This window comes from Onychostoma macrolepis, chromosome 06 (assembly GCF_012432095.1).
Source record: "Onychostoma macrolepis isolate SWU-2019 chromosome 06, ASM1243209v1, whole genome shotgun sequence".
Lineage (NCBI taxonomy): Eukaryota > Metazoa > Chordata > Actinopteri > Cypriniformes > Cyprinidae > Onychostoma > Onychostoma macrolepis.
In genome coordinates this window covers 10,433,280-10,458,426 of record NC_081160.1, presented here as the reverse complement: position 1 = coordinate 10,458,426, position 25,147 = coordinate 10,433,280, and the positions used below count along the sequence as shown (strand labels likewise).

Genomic DNA, 25,147 nt, shown 5'->3' with positions numbered 1-25,147 from the left:
TACAGCTGACATACCGAAACTGTTCCTTTCCTTTCCCAACTGGCCTTTTTTAAAGGTTTTAAAGCCTACAATGACTTACATTCAGAGTTGTCTGGCTCTTTCCGGTAGTAAATTTCAGAGAAAGTAAAAGAAGAATCAATTACTATAGCAGCAGATATGGTACTTTCTTGTTCAAATTGTTTTTCAGATATTTGATCTTTACATGGCTAGTCATATCTGCATTTATATGGTTATCACAGAAACCATGGATATACATCAAACCATCAAAAATAAATACATTTTCACTTGCAGTTTTCATTCGGCTGCATATACTTTGATTTCAAGAATTCCTTTGTCAAATACATGCATTTGGGTCATTTTAACTCAGTATTTTATGTCTCGTTCATTTAACCCAACATACTCCTCATCCCATCTTCCTACTTCTCCCAGCTGCCGTATAAGAAGGTCACTTGGCACTATGCTGACACCTACTGTTTATTGTTATAGCAAAGTAGTATAACAGAAAATGTCTGCACTGCCTGAACACTTATGGTTTGCATGTTAAAATGATTTGCAAATAATAGTACAATAACAACAAAACAAGCAATAGTTGTTTGAAAGTGCTCTGGTTTGACTCTCTGCAGGGATAACCTGCACCTGCTGGAGGAGGGTCAGGGTATACTGCGGGAGGAACTGGACGAGCGTATCGCCCGCGAAGAGTTCCGTCGCCCCCGTGAGTCTTTGCTTAACATCTGCACAGAGTTCTACAAGCACTGTGGTCCGCGCCTCAAAATCCTGCAGAACGTGGCAGGAGAACCCAGAGTCACTGCTCTTGAGCTGCTGGATATCAAATCTCATATGAGGTGAAACAAAAGCTACCTAAAGTAGTTTGAACATCCAGTAGCACGATGGAGCAATTAAGTCATAGCATACATTTCTAACATGTTTTACAGATTGGCAGAAATCGCCCACTCCCTTCTCAAATTGGCCCCATATGACACGCTGACCATGGAAAGCCGAGGACTACGCCGCTACATTACAGAAATGTTACCCATCACCGATTGGTCGGCAGAAGCCATTCGTCCCGCCCTCATCCTCATTCTGAAGAGGCTGGACCGCATGTTTAACAAGATTCATAAGATGCCCACACTCAGGTGCGTTCACCCTCAGGCTCTGTGCACCAGGTATGTCCTCACGCTGATCTCTAGCCCTCCACCATCTGTGTTTCTGTCTGCACTGGTGGAGTGGTATCACATCTCTGAGATGTGATGGGCAGCTGCCGCTTTTGTGCTTTGGTGTTGTGCTTTGGTTTTAATTGTCTCATTATGATTTCAAAATATAGTTGAGTAAATGGTGGACTAAATACTGTAAAGCAACAAGTATGCCTAAGAATATTATATCTTGCTTTTGTGTACATATTATGAGCTTGCTTATGTTTTAAGGTATTAGGCATTATTTTTGTGAGTATCAGTGCAAAGATTTATTTTTTCTTGTGGCAGATTCATTACAAAATCCCTAAAGTGACATTTCCAGGAAAAAAAAAAAAATTCACGTGCACAAATTTAGCATGATTGGGAAATTTTGTGCACATAAAAAAAACACTCAAATGTGGTTTTGTGGACATATCGAAGTTTCTTCTGCATGTGGAAAACTATTTTTGTGCGTGAATTAAAAGTATTGTGCATGCAAAATTGCAAATATTTTCTGAAAAACTTATGTGCATAATAAAACTTTTGTGTGCATGGGGAAAAAATGTTTTTGTGTTTTTATCGTAAAGGTTTACTCATGCATTCACATTTTTTTTGTGTGCAGATTTATATACACAAACAAATAATTGTAATGTGTGAGCACAAATATTTTCCAACAAACAGAAGAAAGTGTTTTTGTTTGCATATACATTTTTCATGTGCATATACACTACTATTCCTTTAAGTTGTAATACTACTTAATAATATTGTTGTTTTTACTGTATTTTTTATCAAAAAAAAAAATCCAGCCTTGATAAGCATAAGTGACTTCTTTCAAAAACATCATGTATTAACTTTCTAATGCACAAACTGATTTTTTTTTTTCTGGAAAATTCCACTTTGGGTGCTCTGTAATTCAGTGACTAGTGGCAGAAAACATATTGTATGATACCTTGTTAATGTCTAACTTTGGAAAGTGTGTGAGATGAATATCTCTGTGTGTTGTTTTTCAGGCGGCAGGTGGAGTGGGAGGCAGCTAGCAGTCTGATTGAAGGGATTTGTTTGACACTTCATCGGCAGCCAATCATTTCCTTCCTCCCTCACCTGCGATCTCTAATAAACGTTTGTGTCAACCTGGTGAGTCCCAAACACCTGTTGCTGATGAGATCCTTTGTGTGATGTATATTTGTTTACATAAAGATGTATGTGTTTAGGTGATGGGGGTTGTGGGGCCATCTAGTGTGGCAGATGGACTTCCCTTGTTGCATCTGAGTCCATACCTGTCTCCTCCTCTTCCCTTCAGTACAGCAGTTGTGCGTTTGGTTGCTATGCAGATTCAGGTATAATCTGTTTCATTCTGTAGATATTTCTAATATGCATTTCAGTTCATTGATGTATTTTTGGGCATGTGTTTAATGTCTTCCTCCAATTCTAGGCTTTAAAGGATGACTTCCCACTCAGTCATGTGATCTCCCCCTTCACCAATCAGGAGAGACGAGAGGGGATGCTGCTGAACCTCTTGATTCCATTTGTATTGACTGTGGGTTCAGGGAGTAAAGGTCTGCCTTAGAGAACAAACAGAACCACAGTCATAATGCAATTGGATGTAATTTACAATGTTTATTTATGGTTTTCCTTTACAGACAGCCCTCATCTGGAGCAGCCAGAGGTATTTCTACTTCTACAGACAGTCATTAACATCCTGTTACCTCCACGCATTATCAGCACTTCCCGCAGTAAGAACTTTGTTCTGGATGCATCTCCTGCCCACTGCTCCACCCCAGGGGACACTGGGAAAGACCTGCGTAGAGAGGGACTGGCTGAATCCACCAGCCAAGCAGCTTATCTTGGTACTAGAGCTCTGGAGATGGTTGGATGGTGTGACGTGAGATTTTTTTTTAATATATAGGTGTCTGTACATTTTATAATTTTTTTTATTTTAATCTGCTCTTTCTAGCTCTGAAGGTGGTCTTAGTCTGCTTTGAGCGACAGTTGGGTAATCAATGGTACAAGCTGAGTTTGCAGGTCAAGGAAATGGCCCTGCGTAAAGTTGGTGGTCTGGCTTTCTGGGATTTTATTGACTTCATAGTGCGCACAAGAATTCCAATCTTCATTCTATTGCGCCCCTTCATACAATGCAAGGTGGGCAGATTTTGAAGATATGTACTACCTTTTTGAATTCTCTATGAGTGGTTGACCGATATGGGTTTTTAATAACCAATGTCAATATCTTGAATGGTGGCTGATATAAAGCTGAAATATAATATCACACATTTATTTTAAGTTAGTAAATAACACATGTACTGCTGCTGCACTAAAATTGCTACTTATTTTAAAGTCACCATGAAATAGAATCTGACAACTGGAAAATTGTCACAATGGAATATTGAAGTATATAATATTAATTAGCAAACAACAATGATCTAATCAAGTGAGTCTCTTGACCACTATCAGTTCACACTGTCATAATGTTGCTTACAATTTAAACAATTCAGAATATCGGCCACTTTATGTTTCCATCTATGGTCCTTTTTCTGCCAGCTCAGTATACTTCTGCAAGGTTGATATTCATGTTCTTCATGTCTTTACTTTCAGCTTTTGACCCAACCAGCTGAGTCTCAGGAGGAGATCACGGCCCGTCACCATATTGCAGAGCAACTAGAGCGTCGTTTCATCCCGCGGTCCCTCTGCAAGAGCTCTCTGTTTGCTGAGTTCAGCAACGAGCTCAAGATACTGAAAGAGGCAGTGCACAGCGGCTCTGGTGAGAACTGGCTTAATTGGTATATTACCTAGAAAATAAAAGTTTACCTACCTATCTCTCAGTAAAACTGGTCACACTTTGTTAGCCCCAAAGTCATCCTTAACTATGGGTTAATGCAGTTGTTCTTAACCTTTCCTGAAGCCCCCCAAACAATGCACATTTTGCATGTCTTCTTAATCACAGGATGCCAGACAAAGGAGACATGCAAAATGTACAGTCTACATGTACATGATTCTGTGTCAGGTATACAGGTTTTGTGATTTAACCTGGGGTTAAAACTGTACTTTATCAAAGACTATAGAAATACAAAGACGGTTCACTCCTATACTTATGAAAGTGAGAAACTTCAACGCACAATATGGCAGAATAGTCCCGTCATCTAAATGAAAGAGCCAGTCGTTGCGTCTCTGCAGCAGCCATTAGATGCTCCCATAAAAACCTGAGGCTAGAGCAGCCGATGCGCATGCGCAGTCACAGGTGCGTTATAGCCATGCATGCGCATTGGCTGGTCTAGCCTGAAAAATACGCTTTTTTAACGCTATTTGAGCAAAAGAAACAACGTTCATGGGGCTGTTCATTTCTGATTTTGTTGCTGATTTGAAATATGTATTTTAATTGTAAGTTCAGCGAGCAGTTTTTGAGATTTCAGGATTCCCCCATTCATTTAGATAGGACTTGGTCTTGTATGGGTTGCTCGGAGGCGTTGCAAATATGGCCGCTGAGTGAACAGACTTTCCTTGAAAGGGACTTTGACTTTATTTCTCCCTGTTTTTCAGCATACCAAGGAAAGACTTCCATCAGTACTGTTGGCACGTCCACCTCTGCATACAGGTTGAGTCTGGCCACCATGTCCCGCTCCAACACCGGTACAGGAACTGTCTGGGAGCAGGAGAGTCAACCCTCACGCCAGCCCTCACAGGACACACTCAGTGTCGATGAGGAGGAGGAGGAAAGTGTGTGATTCATCCTCTTTGGTTTCTCTCAAAACATTTCAATTCTGTCATTATTTACTCACCCTCATGTCATTCCAAATGACATCACTTCCTTTACAAACCTGTTCATTTAAAAGAACAGTCTGTTCATAAATATATATGTGACATACATGACTTATACTGTGTGAATGCATGAATGGACATACATCAATTTTGTAGCAGATCTAGACAGGTGGAGCTGGGGAAGGTGGAGAGTTTCATAGCAACTGAGTACACTGCAGGACCAGCTTACAGCGAATACTAAACCAGACTATTTAAATGTTAAACAAGCAATCTTATTGGCCACAGAATCAGCTTGTGCCATGTAGTAAATTATATTATTGCATGTAAAGAACCTATCAGCCTGCATTATTTAGAGGTTCATGACTGAAATATTGCTTTATTATTATTTTTAACAATGATTTCAAGCAGCATGGTAAGTTTAATATAAAATTGATGGGTTTTATTGCTGAGGAATTTTATAGATGCACCTGCTAATGTTATTGTTGAATGATGCATATTAATGCTTACTCTGTCGCTTTCAGATGACTCCATCAGCATCCCCAGCGTGGTAAGTGAGCACGAAGCTTTCCTCCCCAGGCTCATTTCCCAGCGGCGTTTCTCCAGTCATGCCACAGGGTCGGCTGCCACTCAGCCTGAGCCAGGCATGAGCACCATGCTGCCCAGTCACAGGTAAACAGACTTCACAACTAAAGCTCATTCAGACCGAAAACTGTCTATAACAACCTTATTTATCCAATCTTACCAAATCTTTCCTTTTAAGAGAGGGCTGATCTACAGCTGGGGGGTTGCATGTCTCTCTTACTATTCCCCTAATCTTGTTCCCTGCCCAACAGTGAACCCAATGTGCTAGATGAATCCCAGGGGCTTCTGGAGGAGGGTAACCTGTCTAGGTACAGTGTCACGGCCCTGTGTGTGCAGTGTCTCACCGTCTGTGTGCCAGGGCTGGGCCTGCCTTCCCTGTTCATCACATCCAACTTGATTCCTCACTAGGATTTCTCTCTTTCACTCTCTCATCCACTCCAAGTCACTATTTCTTTCTGTCTTTCTTTCTCTCTTGGCTAGGGACAATGATGCCCGTCTACGTTTTATCACTTTGTAGTACTCATGTCATTTCCAGTGAGCCTCATGGTGTCATGGTGTCATGGTGTCCACTCATGTTTCAGGCTTTTTGCTGTTCAAATTGGAGTTCCTCTCTGGGGGGCCAATCTGTGGGGCTGGGGAGTATGGTCTAGCAGGTGTTAAGTAGACAATTAGACATGAAGAAATTTTTTTTTTTTCTGATCTGACATCAGATGAATCTGACAAATTCTTGTACAAAAATGGCTTAGTTCGTATTGGATGTTCACATCCTCTTGCTCACACTGCTATACCAGCTTCTCTATTCCCCTTTGTTTTTTGTGGATGACATTGCAGGTTCTGTCCTGCGATTCATGCTTTCTTGATTCGTCCCTGTGTTTGATTGGTGGAGGGCTATGGACTGATGGGGATTTGTGGATGGGACACATTTCCTTTTAACTCTCCAATTAATCAGGAGGATTTAACAGGGATTGTGTTCAGCTCTTTGGGCAGTTCGAGCTCATCAGCTCTGTTTGTGTGTCTGTCCTCCTTTGGTTTTACTCTGCAGGGTAGCCAGCGTGCAGAGTGAACCAGGACAGCAGAATCTTCTTATACAGCCACCTCTTGGTCGTAAGAGAGGACTTAGACAGGTGAGCGCTCAGAACACAGTCTTATTTTTTACATTCAGTATATTATGTCAAGGTATAAAATTGAGGCACTGTGTCTTGTAGCTACGGCGGCCCCTGTTGTCTATACAGAGGGTGCAGGACGAGTCTCGTGGACGTCAGGGAGCCAGACTCTCAACAACCCGCAGGAGCATTCAGCCTAAGAGTAAACCACTCGACAGGGGTGCGTGTTGTTTGTGTAATTACATTAAAAAAGAAAATGAATATGAGTAGCGTGTGTGTATCATTATCGGTAAGTTATTGATCACAACAACAACAACAAAAAACTTTCATTGCAGTCTTAAAAGCATTTCTATGAATTCCTTTTTGTTTATAGACAAACGTTTTAGTTTTGCTTTGTGGATGTCAACAGTTTTAATGCCAAGTATAATAAATAATGAATATATTAATGTAATATACACATATAAATTACATTATTATGAATAATAATATTAAGTAAAATATTTATGATTGCAAAATCATTGTCATATTAAAAATCAGAGATTTTAATAATTATACAGCAAACCGCATATAAAAATTACACATCAGTATCCACTCTAAATAATATATATCTTAGTAAAAAAAAATTGACTTTTTAAATTAGTTGAATTATTATTATACTTATTTGATGCTATTTTGATGGGCATAATTTATACAAAGACATACCTAAAATACATAATGTATAATTTTTTATACATTTTCAACATGGCTTTTCTATAGGCAATCTTTGAAATATTTTGACATTGCTTAAATCCACTGAATAGTAATATTGAGACATCAATATTTTATCAAAACCAACAAAGACTTCCCAACAAAAGGCAGATAGTTTGGAAATAATATTAAAGGTCCTTCTGCCACCAGGAGTAGGCCTTTTTTTTTTTTTTTTGAAAAAGCATTGATCAAATGAATAACGTAGAGGCCTTAGAAAGCATGTTCCAAATTTGATACGGTTTGATATGGTTTTATAGGGTTAAGTACATCCACTCAGATGGCCACTGTGAGAACCAGATAGAGGTTCTTATAGTTCAAACTGTAGTGCATAGTGCTAACAAAAACAATGTTATGAATTTGATTCCCAGGAAACTGCATGAAGTAATAGTGTATACTAATGAATTTCTAGAGTCTAATGAATCTCTCATCTTTTCCTCAGCTCATGGTGACCAAAAGAGGTCTGTCACTTTCACTGAGACCCAGCAGGAACCAGCTGGCAGATCTCCCACTGCCACTCCCAGCCCCAGCAGCGGCTTACCAGGGGTCACAGAGGTCGGGAGGCTGAGCCATGCTCCTTCCGCTGCATCAGAGTCCTCATCACCTAGCATCAAAACTGCCCAGCACAAACCAGCATGGCCACAGGTCTGATTTTACCCACTGTCAGTCATAAGAGCACATTGTTTGAATGAAAGCTTGCAGAGTTGTTGCTTAAACACATGCAAGTTTATATGCAGCTAATGAAAATATGTTGTAAGAGCATTTTGATATCGTTCCCACTAAGTAATGATACAGAAATGTTATTTCTAAATGTTCTCTGAAGATATATCTCTGAATTTGACAGCTTGTATAACACTTGCTTCATTTACTCCTCTCAGTATGAGTATAAAGACAGGAAAGATCAGGGGAGTGTAAGAAGCAGTCTTTCTCCAACCCCCTCTGCTGCCTCAAGCTCCACTTCTAGAGCCTGCTCCCCTCTTCCTCCTCCCCTCCCCATCCTGAGTACACCATCCCGACTGGCCCCAACCCAGATCAGAGAAAGTCCAGAGGACGAAGAGACCACTGGGCTTCTGGAAAACACGGACACCTCCCCTAGTGTAGGAGAGGACCGTGGCACAGAGAACCCACTCCTGACCTCGCTGCTCACACCCCACGCTCTCTCTCCGCTCCCCCTGTCCCCTGTTGACCTGGATCTGGACGAGTCCCACGTGTGACAATGTCCAGCTTCAAGATACTGTGCTAGTTTAAGGAAGTGGAAAAATAAATCCTGTGATCAGATTTCTTGAATAACTTTAACTTTTAATTTATTTTTTATTTTTTGTAAACTCTTGAAGGAGTTAAAGCATATTAAGCTATCATGGGACATCCTTTGCAATTAATAGACACCTATATGAAGCACTGTGCATAATTCTACACACCAATGAAGCTAATTAACATGTTAATATACCATTCAGTCTTTAGTGAGATAACGTAATTTTAAATCAAATAAGATAAACATTCTGTGAAAATTATAACTACTGTATGTAATTATATAGATGTATTCTAAACATTTGTCATCTATTAAAGTATTTATTTAGAGGATTATATAAAAATACATATTTAGAATAAATATTATAAATGCTTTATTTTCAGAAATATAAAGATGCTTGTATAATATTGGTGCCAATTTTTTTTTGCCAAATATTTGTTTGCAAAGACGAATTCAAAGCACCTGCCAAATTTCAGCGGGAACAAAATAAGAAAAAAACTTAATTAAATATTATAAATATTTAAATACAAATAAATATATATTTAAATAGAAATATTCTAAGTATCTTCCCAGCTGTTGTCCTGATTATGTTGGTGTTTGTTCTTCTGTTAACCTCAGCGTAATTCAACTAATGCTTAAACTGACTCTAAAATACACAATGCTGTATCCTTTTTTTTTTTTTTACAAAAATATAGAATATTTACAAATTCTTCTGCATAACATTCGGTGTTAAAATAGTCACTAGAGTATTAATTGAATGTCTCATACCCTTGTATTCAGAATGTAAAAGCTCAGCAGGTATTGTATGTTTTTCTGTGTGTGCTGCTTTGTGGATATATTCATTTTTGTCTAACGTGTTGCTATCTGTTGAATTTGTTCAATAATAAATTATTTAATCCTGTCATGTTGGTTTGGGCTTTTTAGTTTATTATAATTAGCATAATTACCTAATTATTTGTATTTGTTGCATTTGTGAAAGACTAATCTAATACTAACTACTAATTTTATGATTCAAAAGAACTAGACACATGATGGCAATGCAAAAGAGTTTATTTGTAGAAAATAAGCAATTCTTGGAATGCATCAGTAACAGTTTTATTTATTGGCCATAAATGTCTCGAGGAGCTTAAAAAGCCTTTCTTCTCTAGCAGCGGCTTCTCTTTCTCTTCTCTCCTCTCTTTCTCTGTAGTCCCTTTCCTGCCTTTCTTCTCTAGCCAGCATCTCCTTCTCCCATCGTTCCTGTCTCGCAAACATTTCTCGTTCCCTCCTCTCCTCCCTCTCCAGTGCCTGTCTCTCTCTCACTTCTTCTCTCTCTGCAGCCCTTCGATCCCTTTCGACCTCCCTCTCTGCAGCCCGTCTGTCTCGCTCTTCTTCTCTTGCTGCAGCTCGTCTGTCTCTCTCGTCCTCTCTCTCTGAAGCTTGCCCCTCTCGTTCCTCCTGTCTCCTTTCCATCTCCCGCAGAGCTGTCAACCAGTCCTCTTCCTTTCTCTGCTTGATGGGAGGAGCGTCCTGAGCAGATGAGGACACTTGGACAGGCGTGATGAAATGGCTGAGAGGGGTCTCACTACTCAGTGCTCCATCCATGATTGCATACCACTTCCAGGTTGCAATTGATGTGTCTCCTCCAACCATACTGAGGCTTTTGAGGTCCTGCAGTAAATTATCAAAGACAAAATGATAATGTTGTCAATGACAGTGTTGTGAATTAAAAAAAAAAAAAAAAAAAAAAATTGAAAACCTAATTTAACCTGAATTTTCTACCAAGATCTTAGAAATGTACTCTAAAAAAATGTAAATTTATATTCATGTTTGTTTCATATGGTTTTGAAAAACTTGATACTTTTCAAGATAATACTGATGCTAAATATTTGTTTGAAGAAAGAAAAATTCACAGCACCTGCCAATGTTCAGCAGGAAAAAAAAATAGGTAAATGGAAAAAGTAATTAAACATTATAAATACTCTAAATAAAAAATAGACTAATTTTAAGCATCTTCCTGACTGTTTTCCATGATTAATGTTGGTGTTGATTCTTCTGATAACCTCAGCATAATTCAACTTTTATATCATTTTCAATTTATCAATCATGTATCAACATTTTCCTTGCATCAAGTTTTTACAAATAGTTTAAATATTTTATAATTACATTTAGTTATTCATTTGATTAATTTATGTCTGCATGTAGGTTGCAGCACAAGACTTGGCAAACATTTTTAAAATATAGCAATGACGCAGTTAGAATCTTGCCTCTAAAACAACATAATTTTATTTATTTTTTCTTTTTTTAAATTCACAAATCAATAACACAGAAATGTATGTTTGAATAAATTAACAGATCCTGACAAAAAGTTCTATCATTTATGACGTAAGTTATCTTTAAGCAAAATAATTCATTAGTATTTATACAGTATGGGATGGATTTCCACAGACATGTGACTTGCAAACAAGCAAAATAAATGCATGGCATCACCTTATACTTCTGTTTTAGGTTCTCCCACTTCTTTCGAACCCATGCAGGAGTCACTTTCCCCACCAGCTGTTTCTCTTTCACATACAGCCTGCAGATTGACAGATCAACAGCTTCAAATAAACATGTGTGCATGACAAGGCATAATAACAGCACTCAGTAAAGTCAAGACTGGATTTACTCACTCAAAGGCTTTGATGGCTGCATTTCTCCTGCCTGTAAACAGACTTTTGTTACTGACTCTCCATACAATCAGATCTGCCGTGTTGGCATCAGTCCCTAAATGCACAGAGACGACTGGTAAACATATTTGCCTTTGACCACCACTTGAAAATGGAATGAATCACATACATTGACAAATTCGCGATATTGTTGTATCAGCATGCCGTTACTGTTGCAGAATTACGTTTTGGGAAGTGAGGAAGGTAAAAAAAAATAAAATAAAATAAATAATCAGGCTTATAAACCGATATTTTTTTATTTTTTTTCTGTAAAACGTGTTACTTGCATTTAAAGACTCCATCCTCCGAGCCCATTTTAATTTTTTGTTTTGTTTAGCATTGTGTTTTCTTCTCCTGCTGGGTGAGAATGAATTACAGCGCACTACCGCCCTCTATCGTAAACTACAACACGTTATCCGTTTAAAGTGAATCACACATTCTCCCATGCAATGTTTGAAATGGGTAGGATTCGAAAATGATTTAATTCTGTATGCTTTTAATTTTACAGTAGGTGGTGTTGTAATGATTTAGCCGAGGATTTTGTCCTGCAGGGGCGCTGTAGGAACCGCGGCTGTCGGAAATGACGTGAGCAGCAGGAACAGCTAGCAGCGCTTGAAAGAAAGTGTGTAGTCACCGTGTGTAACCCGGTCTACAGCTTTATTTTCAGCACAACATAATCAAATCTTATAAATAATTCTCTTATTGGTGCCTGCTTTTTACATTTTCCATCATGGTAAGTGAACACGTTTGAAGAATTAAGTGTGTTTGTTGAATGTAATCGTCTATAATTAGCAATGTAGCTCATTTGCCATCTCATCTTTCCAGCCGAAAGTATTTATAAAGTTATTTGTCCTAACCTGCAGCTTATATTGCTTTTTAATATGAATGAATTAAATGCGTTCCACATGCATAATAAGCTTTAGTTATGTGGAGTGTGTACTATTGAAATGGATTATTTGAGTCGATCATATTTAAAACGAAACTAACAGTGTTGCATTTGGATGCCTGGGCTAAATATGGATGGTGATCAGTCATATGTAGATGTATTTTATATCATAATTTTTATAATTGCATCGATATTAAATGGGGACTTTAGTATGAACTCCGTGTTTCATATGTGAAATAGTGCCTAGTCATACAAAATACAATATCACGACTACCTTTTCATTAAACTAGCCCTATTTAGTGTATCTTGTTTGAAATTGTATTTTATTGCCTTGCTCTATCGCATGTTTCTTAAGTGATCTTTGTGATATAATGATAAACAATTAAATTTTTTAAGCCTATGTAATAACTGTTTAAAATATGTATTTGATATCTACACAGACTGTATAGAAAAGTGCAGTTGTTTCATCTTTAATAAGTTTTGTTGTCTTATCTTCTTCCCATAGTCTATTATGTCATATAATGGAGGTGCCGTGATGGCGATGCGTGGAAAGGAATGTGTGGCAATAGCATCAGACCGGAGGTTTGGCGTCCAGGCACAGCTGGTTACCACCGACTTCCAGAAAATCTTCCCTATGGGAGACCGACTCTTCATCGGGCTGGCTGGCCTTGCCACAGATGTACAGACAGTGTAAGAATACAGTGTCAGATGCATTATATTTGATATTAAACATAACACTTGTCATTTTTTCTTTTTAAATACCTTGTGCTTTTTACCTTTCTCTCTCGTGTTAGATCTCAAAGGCTGAAGTTCCGCTTGAACTTGTATGAGCTGAAGGAAGGTCGTCAGATCAAGCCGAAGACCTTCATGAGCATGGTGTCCAACCTTCTGTATGAGAGGAGGTAAAAAATGCAAGCCTGTACATGCTAGTTACTGTTAATCGGCAAAGAGAAAACCAATTGCTGAAAATGGAAGTGAATTAGTGGAACAACGAATGCATTCAATCAGTGGTAATTAATTTTTTTGTCTTGGCAGAAGTAGTAGGTCATCTTACTTGGGGTACTTTTAGCATATTGTTTTTGGAATAGTATGAACTCGGACATATATATATTTTTTCACATACTTTTCTTCACCTGCTATATAGTATGAAAGTAGGCATATTTGGATACAGTGTTTAAGAGTTATAAGCCTTAAATAGCCAGCTATAAGGTGAATCACAACAAACTTTGTTTTGAAACAACGTATTTGGAAATCAGACAAAGGTACTGTGATTAATGACATTAATAAAGAAGAGAAACTACAATCCCATGAAGCACTGCAAACTACACACTCAAATTAAAAACAATGGAGAAATATAAAACTATTGACCCTATCATCCACAGTGCTTCATGGGACCAGGTGGGTTCTAAAGTGTTCTTTTGGTGTGATTTGCTTGATTGGTGGAAATTTCTCAGCAGAATCATGGGTAATGTAGTTTTTACACCAGGAATTCTGCTTTTGAACATGATTATTTAAAAAAGAAGTTCAAATAATGTGGGCTGATGGCTTCAATAACAGTATATATTATCAAATAACAACCTCATAGCTCACAGTAGATCTTTTTTTTTAAGTTAACAAATTATCAAAATCAATTTCCATGTCAAGAAAATGAATAGGATTTTTACTTCTGGAACCCAACTGATCCAAATTCACTTTTTGTAGTATTTAGGCCTACTAAACTCCGTTTTCTAGGGTCCTGCAAATCTACATATTTTCAAAATCAACTAATCAGTGGGTTGTTATAATTACTAATCAATGTGCTTGCAGTTTCACTTCCAGAGTTTAAATTTCAAAAACATGTAAAAAGGTGTGACCAGTAGAAGATTGAGAAGTAACATTGTGAAAAGAATAAAAAAAAGGGTTGCAGTACAGGGTTGCAGTACAGTAGTGTAGAATGAATACATATTTTTACATTTTGGACGAAGTAAATGTTAAATTATGTTTTGTTTTTTGTTTTTTAAAGAGTGTGACGTCACATTACGAACATTGCAGTGTCTGTAGAAGTTTTGTGTGCTTAAAGTCTATGTGTGACCACGGCATAATACCGGTATAACCGGTTTAAATGCAGATATCGTACTGGCAAGTAATGTTCACAGTACTTGTAGACCTGCTCAAAAACATAGAACATTGTCAAAGTCAGCTAATCAGATGTTGTCAGTCATCCAACCCATCACTAGAAGAGTTTTTCAACCCTGTTTCTGAGGCACACCAGCTGTACGCACATTGAATGGCCCTTATATAACCCATTTATTTTAGACCTTGATGTCTCTACTAAGGAGCTGATGGGTTGAATCAGGTATGTTAGGTTAGGAAGAGTTTGGAAAATGTGTTTCCAGGAACAGGGTTGTTAGACACTGCCCTGATATGTAATGTTTAGCACTGTTGTCTTTCTCTGCAGCATTGCTAAACAGAATATTCCCATGTGCACTGTGTACAGAATTGCAATTTGTCATGTCCCTGTCTCAGGTTTGGGCCATACTACATCGAGCCTGTGATTGCTGGTCTGGACCCAAAGACCTTTGAACCCTTCATCTGTTCCCTTGACCTTATTGGATGCCCAATGGTGACAGAAGACTTTGTTGTTAGTGGAACTTGCTCAGAGCAGATGTACGGCATGTGCGAGTCACTATGGGAACCTGACATGGTAGGTGGAGGGACACAAGACCACGTAACTGTACTGGGCATGAAGGCTGATTTATGATCTGGGTCTGGTAATCTCATAGACTTTTGCTGTTAATTGTGTTCTCTAGAAACCAGAGGATTTGTTTGAGACCATCTCGCAGGCCATGCTGAATGCTGTTGACAGAGATGCAGTGTCTGGAATGGGAGTCGTTGTTCATGTCGTGTAAGTACATCATCAAATGTCATCAACCTTAGTGATAGCATGACAATCATTCATTTTTAATTAACTGATTTTAATCTGCACAAAACATTAAGAATTAAGAATATATATATTTTTTACAGTGAGAAGGATAAGATAACCACACGTACCCTGAAGGCCAGGATGGACTAGAGAAAAATACTACTGCTTTGTTTCCTCTCCTACAACCCCATTTTTTTTTTGTACTCAAATAGAATTTGCCTTGTTCCATTTGTCATCATCAAGATTAAATTGTTCAATAAACATTTCTAATATTTACTCATTTGCTAGTTATGTGGTCAGAGATGTTTTTAAAAGAAACTTTTTGTGATCTAATTTCTTGACATTTTAAAGTCAGCATGAAACAAATCTATTTTCTAAATGCTTATTATTATCTTATTATGAACAATTGATTTGTGCATGTTTAATAAAAAACAAACAAACAAAAAACGTAATGTTTAAAAGAAAATTCATAACTGGACTTGGACTAGTTCACCCAAAAATGAAAATTGTCATCCTTTACTCACCCTCAAGTTGTTGGTAAACAAACATAGCCACTGATACTATGGAAGTCAATGGCTACCAGCAACCAGTGTGCTGGAGTGGGGATGCATGAACGGATGGTTCTTGCTCAAAACCCCTCCAATGTGGCTGAACTAAAGCATTTCTGCAAAGATGAGTGGACATCATTCCACAGTAATGTGAAAGACTGATCTCCAGTTATTGGAAGCATTTGGTTGCAGTTCTTACTGATAAAGGTGACAAGCACATTAGGGGAAAATTTAGTTTTTCACATGGGTACTAGGTGTTAGATAAATTTTTCTTGAGTTGCCATGTTTTTAGTTTGAAGATCTAAAACTAGTATGAATTACATAACACAAGAAATCAGGATGGGGACAAATACAATAACTTAGAACATTAAAGAGCGCTTTCTACTGAACACCAGAAGAGTTCCTGATCTCCGGATATTTACACATTGAGAAATGTACTGGAAATGCAACAGTTGAATGTGAGAGGACTTTCTTTCTTTCTAACCTTCCTTCCTTCCTTTTCAAGACTCGTGTATAATTCAACAACATATAGAATTCCTGGTTTGATATATAGAACATATACAGTCAGGTCCATTTATATTTGGACAGACACAATTTTCATAATTTTGGCTCTGTATGCCACCAGAATAGAATTAAAACGGAACAATCAAGATGAAATTGAAGAGCAGCCTTTAAGCTTTAATTCAAGGGGTTGAACAAAAATATAACACAAAATGCTTGGGAATTACAACCATTTTTATACACAGTTCCTCCATTTTCAGGGGCTCAAATGTAATTGGACAAATAAATATAATCATATATAAAATAGGTCATTTTTAATATTTTGTTAAGAATGCTTTGCAGGCAATGACTGCCTTAAGTCTGGACTGGACATCACCAGAGACTGGGTTTCCTCCTTTGTGATGCTTTGCCAGGCCTTTACAGCAGCTGACTTCAGTTATTGTTTGTGGGTCTTTCTGCCTTTAGTTTTGTCTTCAGCAAATGAAATGCATGCTCAATCGGGTTGAGATCAGGAGTTTGACTTTTTTTACCTTCAAAAACTCCTGGGTTGCTTTTGCTGTATGTTTTGGGTCATCGTCCATTTGTACTATGAAGCGCCACCTATTCAGCTTTGCTCCATTTGACAGAATCTGGGCAAAGAGTATGTTTCAGAATTCATCCGGCTGCTTCTGTCACTTCATCACTAAACACCAGTAACCCAGTGCCACTGGAAGCTATGCATGTTCATGCCATTACATTGCTCCTCCATGTTTCACAGATGATGTATGCTTTGGATCATGAGCTGTTCCAAGCCTTCTCCATACTTTTTTCTTCCTGTCATTCTGGTACAGTTTGATCTTAATTTCAGCCATCCAAAGAAAGTTTTCTCAGAAGTGGTCTGGCTTTTTTTTCACTAAAAAAAAAGTTAGTGATAGCAATTAAATCTTTTTTCTTTTTTTTTTCTGACAAGAATGCAAAATCAACTTGAAAATCAGCTGGTAGTTATTAATGTTTTGAGCAGAATAATGAAAAATAGCCTAACTGATGTTAAGACTTCCAGTTAAATTTTGCACTTCTAATATCAATAGGAGCATTTGTCAATGTTATAACAGTGTGATTACCACCACAAGGGGTTCTTTACCTCCATGTCTTGAGTCTTGCATTAAAATTGTAAAACGCACACCTATCTGTAGATTATACATTCATACATATAACTCTATTAAAGGATTACTCCACCCCAAAATGAAAATTTTGTCTCTAATTACTTACCCCCATTACTTACTTTCAATATACCAAGTAACTCCTATCAAGCAATCTTATGGACGTTAAATCATTAAATCGGGAGATCAGACCACAAATGCACAGTATATGTTGTCTTCTTTTATTTACTTACAACAGAATACAAAGGAAACATGAAAATATGCAGGAGGAAAATAATGCAGCGGGCTGAAAAGAGCTATTCTATAGATATTGTTATATCACGTAACGTTATTCTCCTGAAAATAGAAAATGAATGAAAATTTACAGCCCGTTCAGTCAAAATGACGGATAAGGATTGTTTGTATGGCAATCTTATCAATCATTTAAAATGATTTGTTGCAGTCTTTTTGAGTGGAACTTACCCAAAACGAAAGTGCCTCCCGGAATTTAAAACGCAGTAGGCTCGCTAGCAAAAAGGTGGACAAAATCAGGGGTATGAAACACCATTCCTAGAGGGACAACCCTGAACCACTTAACCAAGCTCTAGGCGACTGTGTTAGATCAGGATCGGTCTGTATGACTGTAGTCTTCTAAAAGCCAAGTCTGACACCCCTGTGTGACAGCTCGGATTATAATAAAGTCCACTCACATTGTGTATGGTCCCAAGGGTAAACAATTTCTTTGAAATAAAGGCTTGTGACAAACAATTAAGTGGTCTAATAATACCACTTAAAACAGGACTGTACATTAGTGGGGTTTTACTAAAAATGAATAGACAAGTTAGCTGCCTTAAACACATAGTTATTGCAAAATTACTAATGTGTGTCTTGTCAGTCTTAAAAGATTGCAGAAACCATAAAATAAAAGACCAAATGTTCAAAATATACATTTATTAGTAACAAGAATCAGAATGGACAATTCTTCCACCAAGTGATATTTTGTTTACGGCTGCTAATTAAGCAACCTGGTGCTTTAACGAGTTTACAGTTATGCATTAAGCACTGAACAACAGCTTTCAACATCAAATCATAATTTAGAGTAAGAACTAATCTTTATACATTTAGATGCATCCATGATTAGCATGTTGTATGAACATTTCTAGAAACACTAGTCTAAAAAGTAACAAAATTTCTTTGTTTGTATGTTTACTAAGAAATAAATGTTTACCAAAGCTTTTTTGTGGCACATGCTTTTGTATGGAATAACACTGTAATATTTTGGAAAAAAAAAAAAAAAAAACATTTAAAAGGGAGAGGACGTACAATATATTCTATTAACTATACAAACAAATAAAATAAAAATAAACTATTTACAATAAACATCAGCAGTGTTACCCCATGAATTATTCCAAAGCAGTGGTGATTTTGCTGTTGTAACGTAAAAGGAGTACACGCTCAAAATGTTCATCTGAGAGGTGATGTCCTTTTGGGGTCACAATATTGCACCCATTGCTGAAGAGCTGTTGCACTGGGGCACTTGAAGGTAGAGTTGTATTGAACTTGATGAACACTCTTTTAACGCCTGGAAATTCATTTAGGCATTTCAGATCTTTGTTTGTGCCCTGGAGATACAGCCACACCTCTTCCGCTGCTTCCCTCTTTCCACCTTTGTTGCCAGAACTTCCAGGTCCATACGAGAAGAATTCATCCTCATGAACAGAGCCTCCATTGGTCTCGGTTTCTTCAGTCCCTTGGTCGACCTGTAAAACTTCAGTGATCAACTGTGCTCGAAGACTCTCCCTCTCATCTTCTGGTAACCACCAGAGTCTAAACTGTGGCATGGTGGCTGTGGCCAGTCTGGCATCAGAACTTTCAAATACCTGCTTGAAGCGAGAGTCGATTGCCTTGACTGTGCTGTCAATGACCTTGGAGAAAAGGCGGGTGTTTGCTGCCTTCTCCTCGAGCTTCCTTTTAAGGGTCAACAACGTTGGTATCACAATGCCAAGGAAGCACTTTTCTTCTCCGTGCAGAAGGTCAAGCGCAAAAGCCACTGGTTTGAAGACGTCGGTATATTCTGTGAGATACGCAGTTTCATCAGGTGTAAAATGTGGAACACCCAAGACTTCGGACAGTTCGTTGAGCTGTGAATCAGTAAGTGACATCAGCTTGTTAATGGCGTAGTATTCTGAGCTCCACTGATTCAAACAAGGAACAGTGAAATTCATTTTTGAAATGGATTCAATTGCATCAGCAGCTTCAGTGGATGATTGGGCCTTGTGCCATATCGCTGCACATTTTTCAGTTGCACTGCTGTGTAGTTTACCTGCCTGTCCCTTTGAGACGGCATCCGCTAGATCCTTTGAGGCAATCAAGTTCAGTGTTTGAGAAGCACACCGTTGGTGGGGTGGTAAGAAGTAACTCAGAAAGAAGTCTCCACCCATTTCTCCATCACAAAGAATACTGGCCAAGTCCTCAAAACGACTTTGCTCCACTTCTTGGTCATCCTCGGAGGAGAATTCTTTGAAGGCTTTCACAAAATTGTTACCGTTGTCAGTGACAGTGGCCTGAACTTTGCTCTCGATGTTATAGGAAGAATGAATTTCTTGAATTTTAGCGATGATGGTTTCACAAGTGTAGCTGATGGGGATTCTTGTGCAGGCAAGAGCAGCAGACTTCCTTTCGAGATTGTCCTCAAGCCAGTGACAAGTCATTCCAAAATAACTTCTGTCCTGCACTGACCATACATCAGCAGTTGTACATAATGTCTGCACTTTGTCAAGTTTCGCTTTTAGCTCCCCTTTCATTTTACTGAATGCTACTTCAAGCCTGGTGATAAAAGCATTTCGACACATGACTTTTTTGCCCCTGCTTAAAGCTTCAATCAACTTCCTGAAGCCAGGTTGCTCTAGAATTGAAATGGGTTGCACATCCTCCACAATAAAATTAAAAACCAGGCTATTTAGCCTTGATTGTGATGTTTGATGATAAATGGTGGTGGGATCAATCTTAGCTTCTTTCGCTTCAGACGATGATTCTGTCGTTTGATTTTCCAGAACGCTTGGTCCATAACTGCTTGGTCCGTAATTGCTTGGTCCATCACTGCTTGGTGCATCAACACTTGGTGCATCCCTTATTCTTCTCCTACACACCACAGAATGCTTTCTCTGGAGGACAAAGAAAATGAGTCAAAACAAGACGTTTATTTTCTGTGCTTAAACGTGGTGAAACCAAGGCACATTAAACACTTTAAGACATTAAATAAGTATGTTGCCCTAAATTCATTCATTAAGAACATTTTCCAGGTTTGAAATCAATAATGAATGAATGACTTCTAAAGCATATGAGTCACTCTTGAAACTGCTTTTGTACAAACAATGAAAGTCAATGGGGTCCAATGTTGTTTTGGACACCATTGACATTCATTGCATGGTCAAAATGCCTTTTTGTGTGTTTCACAAAAGACAATAACTTACAGGTTCTGAACAACCTGACGATCAATAAATGAACATTTTTATTTTTGTGTGAACTATCCCTTTAACGTGTTAGATACAGTGGGACAGTGGCTTTGAGGCGAATTGAACTAGGAGTGTAACGGTATGAAATCATCACGGTACAATGAAAACGGTATAATCATTTATTACATCTGGTGCTTATTTATTGCTGTTTTTTTCTCAGTAATTTTTGGGTTGTTTTTCCGCATTAAACATTCGGCCTGCATATGTAAACGTCAGAAAGCACAAAAAAAAAAAAAATTTATGAAAGGCGATCCATAGTTTATTACCTTTTATCTATTAGCAATTCACAGTATTTTCACTTACATTCATCTTTGCAAATTCCTTGGGGTGGTGGTCACGGAGATGGTGCGCCATGTTTGAAGTGTTGCCTGTCCGAGCCGACACTTTTTTCCGACACAATCTACAAACTGGATAACCATCAACATTGATGGTGCCTCCTGGGTCTTTTAAATACCCAAAATACTCCCATACAGCGGATTTCAGCCGCTTTGGTGGGAGAAAAAGAGGCTCAGGCTCCGACATTTCGGTGTTCTGGCGTTTGCGCATCTGGCAAGGTGAGTGACACTTAAATGAAAGAGGAGAAAGGCGCAATTTAGACATTTTTATGACTATCTCTTAATTAAACGTAGATTAAAAATGGAAAAATAATTTCTTTACTTTGGTTTTATTAAAAATACAAATCCTAACTTATACTATTATTTAAAGCCGTGTACCGTAAAATCATCATACCATTACATTGCTAGTTGGAACAGATAAAGTGCTTTGATGAATTATAATTATTCGTCATACTATTATGAACAAACATGTCCTAAACCAAGTCGTATAGAAGTTCAGCTGTCTCTGAAATTGTCCCAACCCCCGACATACACTTTTGACTAATGTTTAGAGAGCTTTTAGAACTATTAATAACACACAACTAATTCTAATTAACCAAGCAAATAACCCAGCACACAACAATTTATGAAACTTAAATAATTTGTAACATAATTGTCATTTTGATTTATATTAAGGCCCAGTCTGGGGAAAAAATTGATAAACCGTGAAATGGCCAAAATCCTTAAAAAAAAAAAAAAAGTGTGATACAGATTTTTGGTCAAACTACCCACCTCTATATCCTACAATCCTCAAAAACTAGAGATTACCCATAATGCATGATTATGGAATTTTTATTTGAGCATTAAAGCCAATGCACTCCTTGTGGACGTGCAAAAAGACTGTTAAGGGGAGTATAACAGTTACAGTCACAAGTTTATTATTTTTACACAATTACAGCTTTCAATCAATTAATTTTTAATCAAATTACATTTTATTCTGATTAATATAGCTAATTACTTAGCAGTATTCTCAGAAACAACAACACCACCGAAAAAACAACAACCAGTAGTCCAAATAACAACTGTTGCAGACATAACCACTAAACTGGCATCACAAAAAGTGGCTTTAAATATAATAAGCATACAGTTCATAGCCATTAATTTTGAGCAATGTAGTTTGTCAATCTTTCAGAGGTAGATTTAGGGCCTCATCGCATCTCACTGTTTTAGAATGTGTTTGTGTCCCACTGTACTTCTTTTTTCTGTGAATAAAACAACAAAACCTATGTCTGTCTGACATAACATTTTATAAAATGAATTCACTTTGCATTAAGAAAATAATTCAAAATGCTTAAACATGAAAATCCTCTCTCAGTTTTATGCTTACTAGGTTACTTCTTTTTTAAAATACTTAATGCCAATTTAAAGTTGTACTTTTTTTTTTAACTTTCACTAAAGCATGTTTTTGGCTTTTGAGTCAAATTTTCACTTACTATCCATACTTTCACTTAAGTATTTTCGAGCCCTCTCCAGCGCACTTTATTTACATCATTGTATGAATTCGCTCTACAATTTCCATACACTCCTTTCTCGTGTAGTAGACTACATGATATTCACTATATAGAGAATGGGGGTGATTTCGAAGACAACATTTTTCATATAACAAAGTTAAACACTTTGCTAAGCCCGCCTTAACGTAGGCTAATGGACCAGTCCACCATGGCAACTGCCGCCGTCCGCCATTTTCTCAGGCGAGCATTTGCTTCTTTTTTTAATGTAAATCAACAGAGGATATGCATGTTTCGATAGTCTTAGACTTTTTATTTACAAATATACAGTAATATTTTGTTGTCGAATCACTTATAATAGTGACACAAGCGCCATTCTTTCCTTCTGCAAAGCACAATAAACAAACCATGCATGCGGTATTACCAATCATTCCCAAGTGACCACGTATTACATTAATAACATTTTCCCCTAACAAATTAATGTTTTTTTATTTAAATCAATATAATGGCGACAGTTTAATTAAAGAGTTTTCGGAACAAGCGTTATAAAAAAAAAAAAAACAATAGGAACGGTCCTGCTCACCTACACCGATCGATTACAGATGAAGCTTTTTCATTCTATGATTGGATATTATATTAAACGTTAATACTAGACCCAATTTAACACTCCAACGTCTAACTTATTACTGTTCGTAAAAAAAATGTTTACTATAAACTCAAAACCACTCCCACTTTGTTGATCGTCTGTCCCACGTTTCGCTTAAAACTTCGCCTGACAAACAAATAAAGTGAAAATCAGTGCCTAAATGTGTTCATAAGCCACTAAATGTGTTCATATATTGTTTTCTTGGATTCACATTTAGGAGTGTAACAAAAGCTTTTATCTGTACCCCACCTGGAATCTACCAAAAATAGTTTAATTTTGCATAGTTGCCCCACAAATTCAAATACACAATAAAAAAGCAATCGATGGGTGTTAAATTGAGAAAACGTGCAAATGTAACTTACCTCCAAATGCTTCTTTAGATTAGACGTCGAGTCCCTTGCAGTGGATAAGATGTTGATCTTTGGGAGGCAGAGGTTGCACTGAACAGTAATGTTTCTCCCTCTTGTGTCCCTGAATGTGAAGTGGTGTTTGTGCATCCAGTGGTCAAAGGCTGAACGAGACCGCTCCATCTTCACACGAGGCTCCGGCGTGGACAGCTCTTATAAAACGTACGAACAAAAACAGTAAATTACACTTTCTAATTCATGTGTAATCGTGAAATAAAAAAATAAAATGTACCATATTCTATTTGCAGACTCTTTATTTTTGTAATCTAATTACGTAATCCAAATAACGTATCCGTTACTATCGAACAACAGAGGCGCATTTCCTATGGAACAATTTCTTCTCTCTTGTTTTTGCTGTTTCCGGCGTGGGGCAAACTAAAATAGCTCATTACCGCCACCTTCTGCTCAGTGTTGCCAGATTGGGCGGTTTTGAATTTGATTGTGCTGGTCAATATTGGCTTGGGGGTGGACAAAATTTGAGATGGTTTTTGGTCAGTTTGGCGGTTTTCAAAACATATAAATTGTATAACAATTTAGCTAGTTGGTTAACAAACAAGCCCAAGTGTGCATATATAGCCTACTGCATGCATCCAATCTGTCATCTCAACGTTACTAAACACACACACACACACACACACGTTCGTTTTTGTGAAAAGTGGGGACATACCATAGTCCCACAGTATAATAGTTTTTATACTGTACAAACTGTATGTGCTATTGCCCTACACCTAACCCTACCCCTTACAGGAAACATTGTGCTATTTCAGATTTTCAATACACTCCATTCTGTGTGATTTATAAGCGTTTTGAAAAGTGGGGACATGGGGTAATGTTCTGAAAAGTCACCTTCTCCTTGTAATACCTATGTCATACCCTTGTCATTATACAAATCTATGTCCTGATTTGTCACAAAAACGCGCGCACGCACGCACGCTGCAAAGACGTCTGGTGCTGATGTTGGCGTCGCGGTCGCACTTTTAGCCAATCACCAGGGATCAGCAGACAGAAGTGATGATTCATGAGCGTCGGTTTTTTAGCGCGATAACGGATCTGATTTTGAATGTTATAACTGTATAAGTGATCATAATGCCTAAGTTCAATGGTAAAGAGTGGAGAGTGTTTTAACTCTCAAAACGTGAATTACACCTGTTGAGGGAGATGACATGAAGGCTATATCACTGCAACTCCGAAATCAGAGCACAGTTAAATTATTTAATCAAAATCTATTTAGATACGATCCTCTCTTTTGTCTTTTAAACGGTCCAGATGTTGTTTTAAGCTTATGTTGCTTATTCTGATCACTTATATTGGGCACTTTTTTGCATTTAAATTCCGACTGTTGACATTGAAAATGACAGGCATGTGTTTTTCGACGGTATCGGTTAATTTCTTGATTGCCGTTTTGACAGTGTCTGCTTGCATATTTTAATCATATTTGGTAGTTCTCTTTAATGTAGCCTATTTGCCCCGATTTGATCCATGGGAAATTTATCTAGCATTATATTTATATTATTT

At 37.7% G+C, this 25,147-nt stretch overlaps 4 protein-coding genes across 6 annotated transcripts in view; 2 read left to right on the top strand and 2 right to left on the bottom strand.

Annotated features, from left to right (window-relative positions):
* LOC131542723 (protein unc-80 homolog) overlaps nucleotides 1–9,504 on the top strand; it is a 43,851-nt gene extending 34,347 nt beyond the window's left edge. The window contains 15 exon segments of the mRNA XM_058779657.1: nucleotides 624–842; nucleotides 933–1,133; nucleotides 2,180–2,303; nucleotides 2,381–2,506; nucleotides 2,602–2,725; nucleotides 2,810–3,016; nucleotides 3,124–3,308; nucleotides 3,762–3,927; nucleotides 4,704–4,880; nucleotides 5,444–5,591; nucleotides 5,756–5,812; nucleotides 6,547–6,628; nucleotides 6,710–6,827; nucleotides 7,794–7,996; nucleotides 8,230–9,504. Coding sequence (XP_058635640.1) covers nucleotides 624–842; nucleotides 933–1,133; nucleotides 2,180–2,303; nucleotides 2,381–2,506; nucleotides 2,602–2,725; nucleotides 2,810–3,016; nucleotides 3,124–3,308; nucleotides 3,762–3,927; nucleotides 4,704–4,880; nucleotides 5,444–5,591; nucleotides 5,756–5,812; nucleotides 6,547–6,628; nucleotides 6,710–6,827; nucleotides 7,794–7,996; nucleotides 8,230–8,565 — 2,473 coding nt within the window. The 3' untranslated portion in view covers nucleotides 8,566–9,504.
* Nucleotides 9,505–9,638: 134 nt separating this feature from the next.
* Nucleotides 9,639–11,742, bottom strand: si:ch73-193c12.2 (uncharacterized). 2 transcript variants are annotated; one of them, XM_058779270.1, is made up of 4 exons: nucleotides 11,575–11,742; nucleotides 11,252–11,345; nucleotides 11,070–11,157; nucleotides 9,639–10,250 (listed from the first exon to the last, which is right to left on the bottom strand). In XM_058779270.1, the coding sequence occupies exons 1-4, from the start codon at nucleotides 11,600–11,602 to the stop codon at nucleotides 9,696–9,698; spliced, it is 765 nt and encodes a 254-aa protein (XP_058635253.1). In that variant the 5' UTR covers nucleotides 11,603–11,742; the 3' UTR covers nucleotides 9,639–9,695. The 2 variants fall into 2 exon arrangements, with proteins under 2 accessions (XP_058635253.1, XP_058635254.1); XM_058779271.1 differs by having other exon boundaries at nucleotides 11,571–11,724.
* Nucleotides 11,743–11,867: 125 nt separating this feature from the next.
* Nucleotides 11,868–15,351, top strand: psmb3 (proteasome 20S subunit beta 3). Its single transcript, XM_058779272.1, has 6 exons — nucleotides 11,868–12,020; nucleotides 12,679–12,863; nucleotides 12,968–13,075; nucleotides 14,679–14,856; nucleotides 14,963–15,057; nucleotides 15,177–15,351. The coding sequence occupies exons 1-6, from the start codon at nucleotides 12,018–12,020 to the stop codon at nucleotides 15,223–15,225; spliced, it is 618 nt and encodes a 205-aa protein (XP_058635255.1). The 5' UTR covers nucleotides 11,868–12,017; the 3' UTR covers nucleotides 15,226–15,351.
* Nucleotides 15,352–18,525: 3,174 nt separating this feature from the next.
* Nucleotides 18,526–23,983, bottom strand: zgc:161969 (uncharacterized protein LOC569044 homolog). 2 transcript variants are annotated; one of them, XM_058779268.1, is made up of 4 exons: nucleotides 23,865–23,983; nucleotides 23,588–23,784; nucleotides 21,061–21,321; nucleotides 18,526–20,406 (listed from the first exon to the last, which is right to left on the bottom strand). In XM_058779268.1, exons 2-4 carry the CDS (start codon nucleotides 23,753–23,755, stop codon nucleotides 18,646–18,648), a joined length of 2,190 nt encoding a protein of 729 aa, XP_058635251.1. In that variant the 5' UTR covers nucleotides 23,756–23,784; nucleotides 23,865–23,983; the 3' UTR covers nucleotides 18,526–18,645. The 2 variants fall into 2 exon arrangements, with proteins under 2 accessions (XP_058635251.1, XP_058635252.1); XM_058779269.1 differs by lacking the exon at nucleotides 21,061–21,321 and having other exon boundaries at nucleotides 23,588–23,966.
* Between the last annotated feature and the right edge of the window lie 1,164 nt (nucleotides 23,984–25,147).

Coding starts and splice junctions, on each gene's coding strand:
- si:ch73-193c12.2 (XM_058779270.1), bottom strand. CDS start 11,602: ATGGGCTCGGAGGATGGAGTCTTTAAAT. Junction 11,346..11,574: donor GGAGGATGGAGTCTTTAAAT/GCAAGTAACACG, acceptor CTGTGCATTTAG/GGACTGATGCCAACACGGCA. Junction 10,251..11,069: donor ACCTAAAACAGAAGTATAAG/GTGATGCCATGC, acceptor AATTTACTGCAG/GACCTCAAAAGCCTCAGTAT.
- psmb3 (XM_058779272.1), top strand. Junction 14,857..14,962: donor CACTATGGGAACCTGACATG/GTAGGTGGAGGG, acceptor TGTGTTCTCTAG/AAACCAGAGGATTTGTTTGA. Junction 15,058..15,176: donor GGAGTCGTTGTTCATGTCGT/GTAAGTACATCA, acceptor TATTTTTTACAG/TGAGAAGGATAAGATAACCA.
- zgc:161969 (XM_058779268.1), bottom strand. CDS start 23,755: ATGGAGCGGTCTCGTTCAGCCTTTGACCACTGGATGCACAAACACCAC. Junction 21,322..23,587: donor ATCTAAAGAAGCATTTGGAG/GTAAGTTACATT, acceptor CTTTCATTTAAG/TGTCACTCACCTTGCCAGAT. Junction 20,407..21,060: donor AGGAATTTGCAAAGATGAAT/GTAAGTGAAAAT, acceptor TTTGTCCTCCAG/AGAAAGCATTCTGTGGTGTG.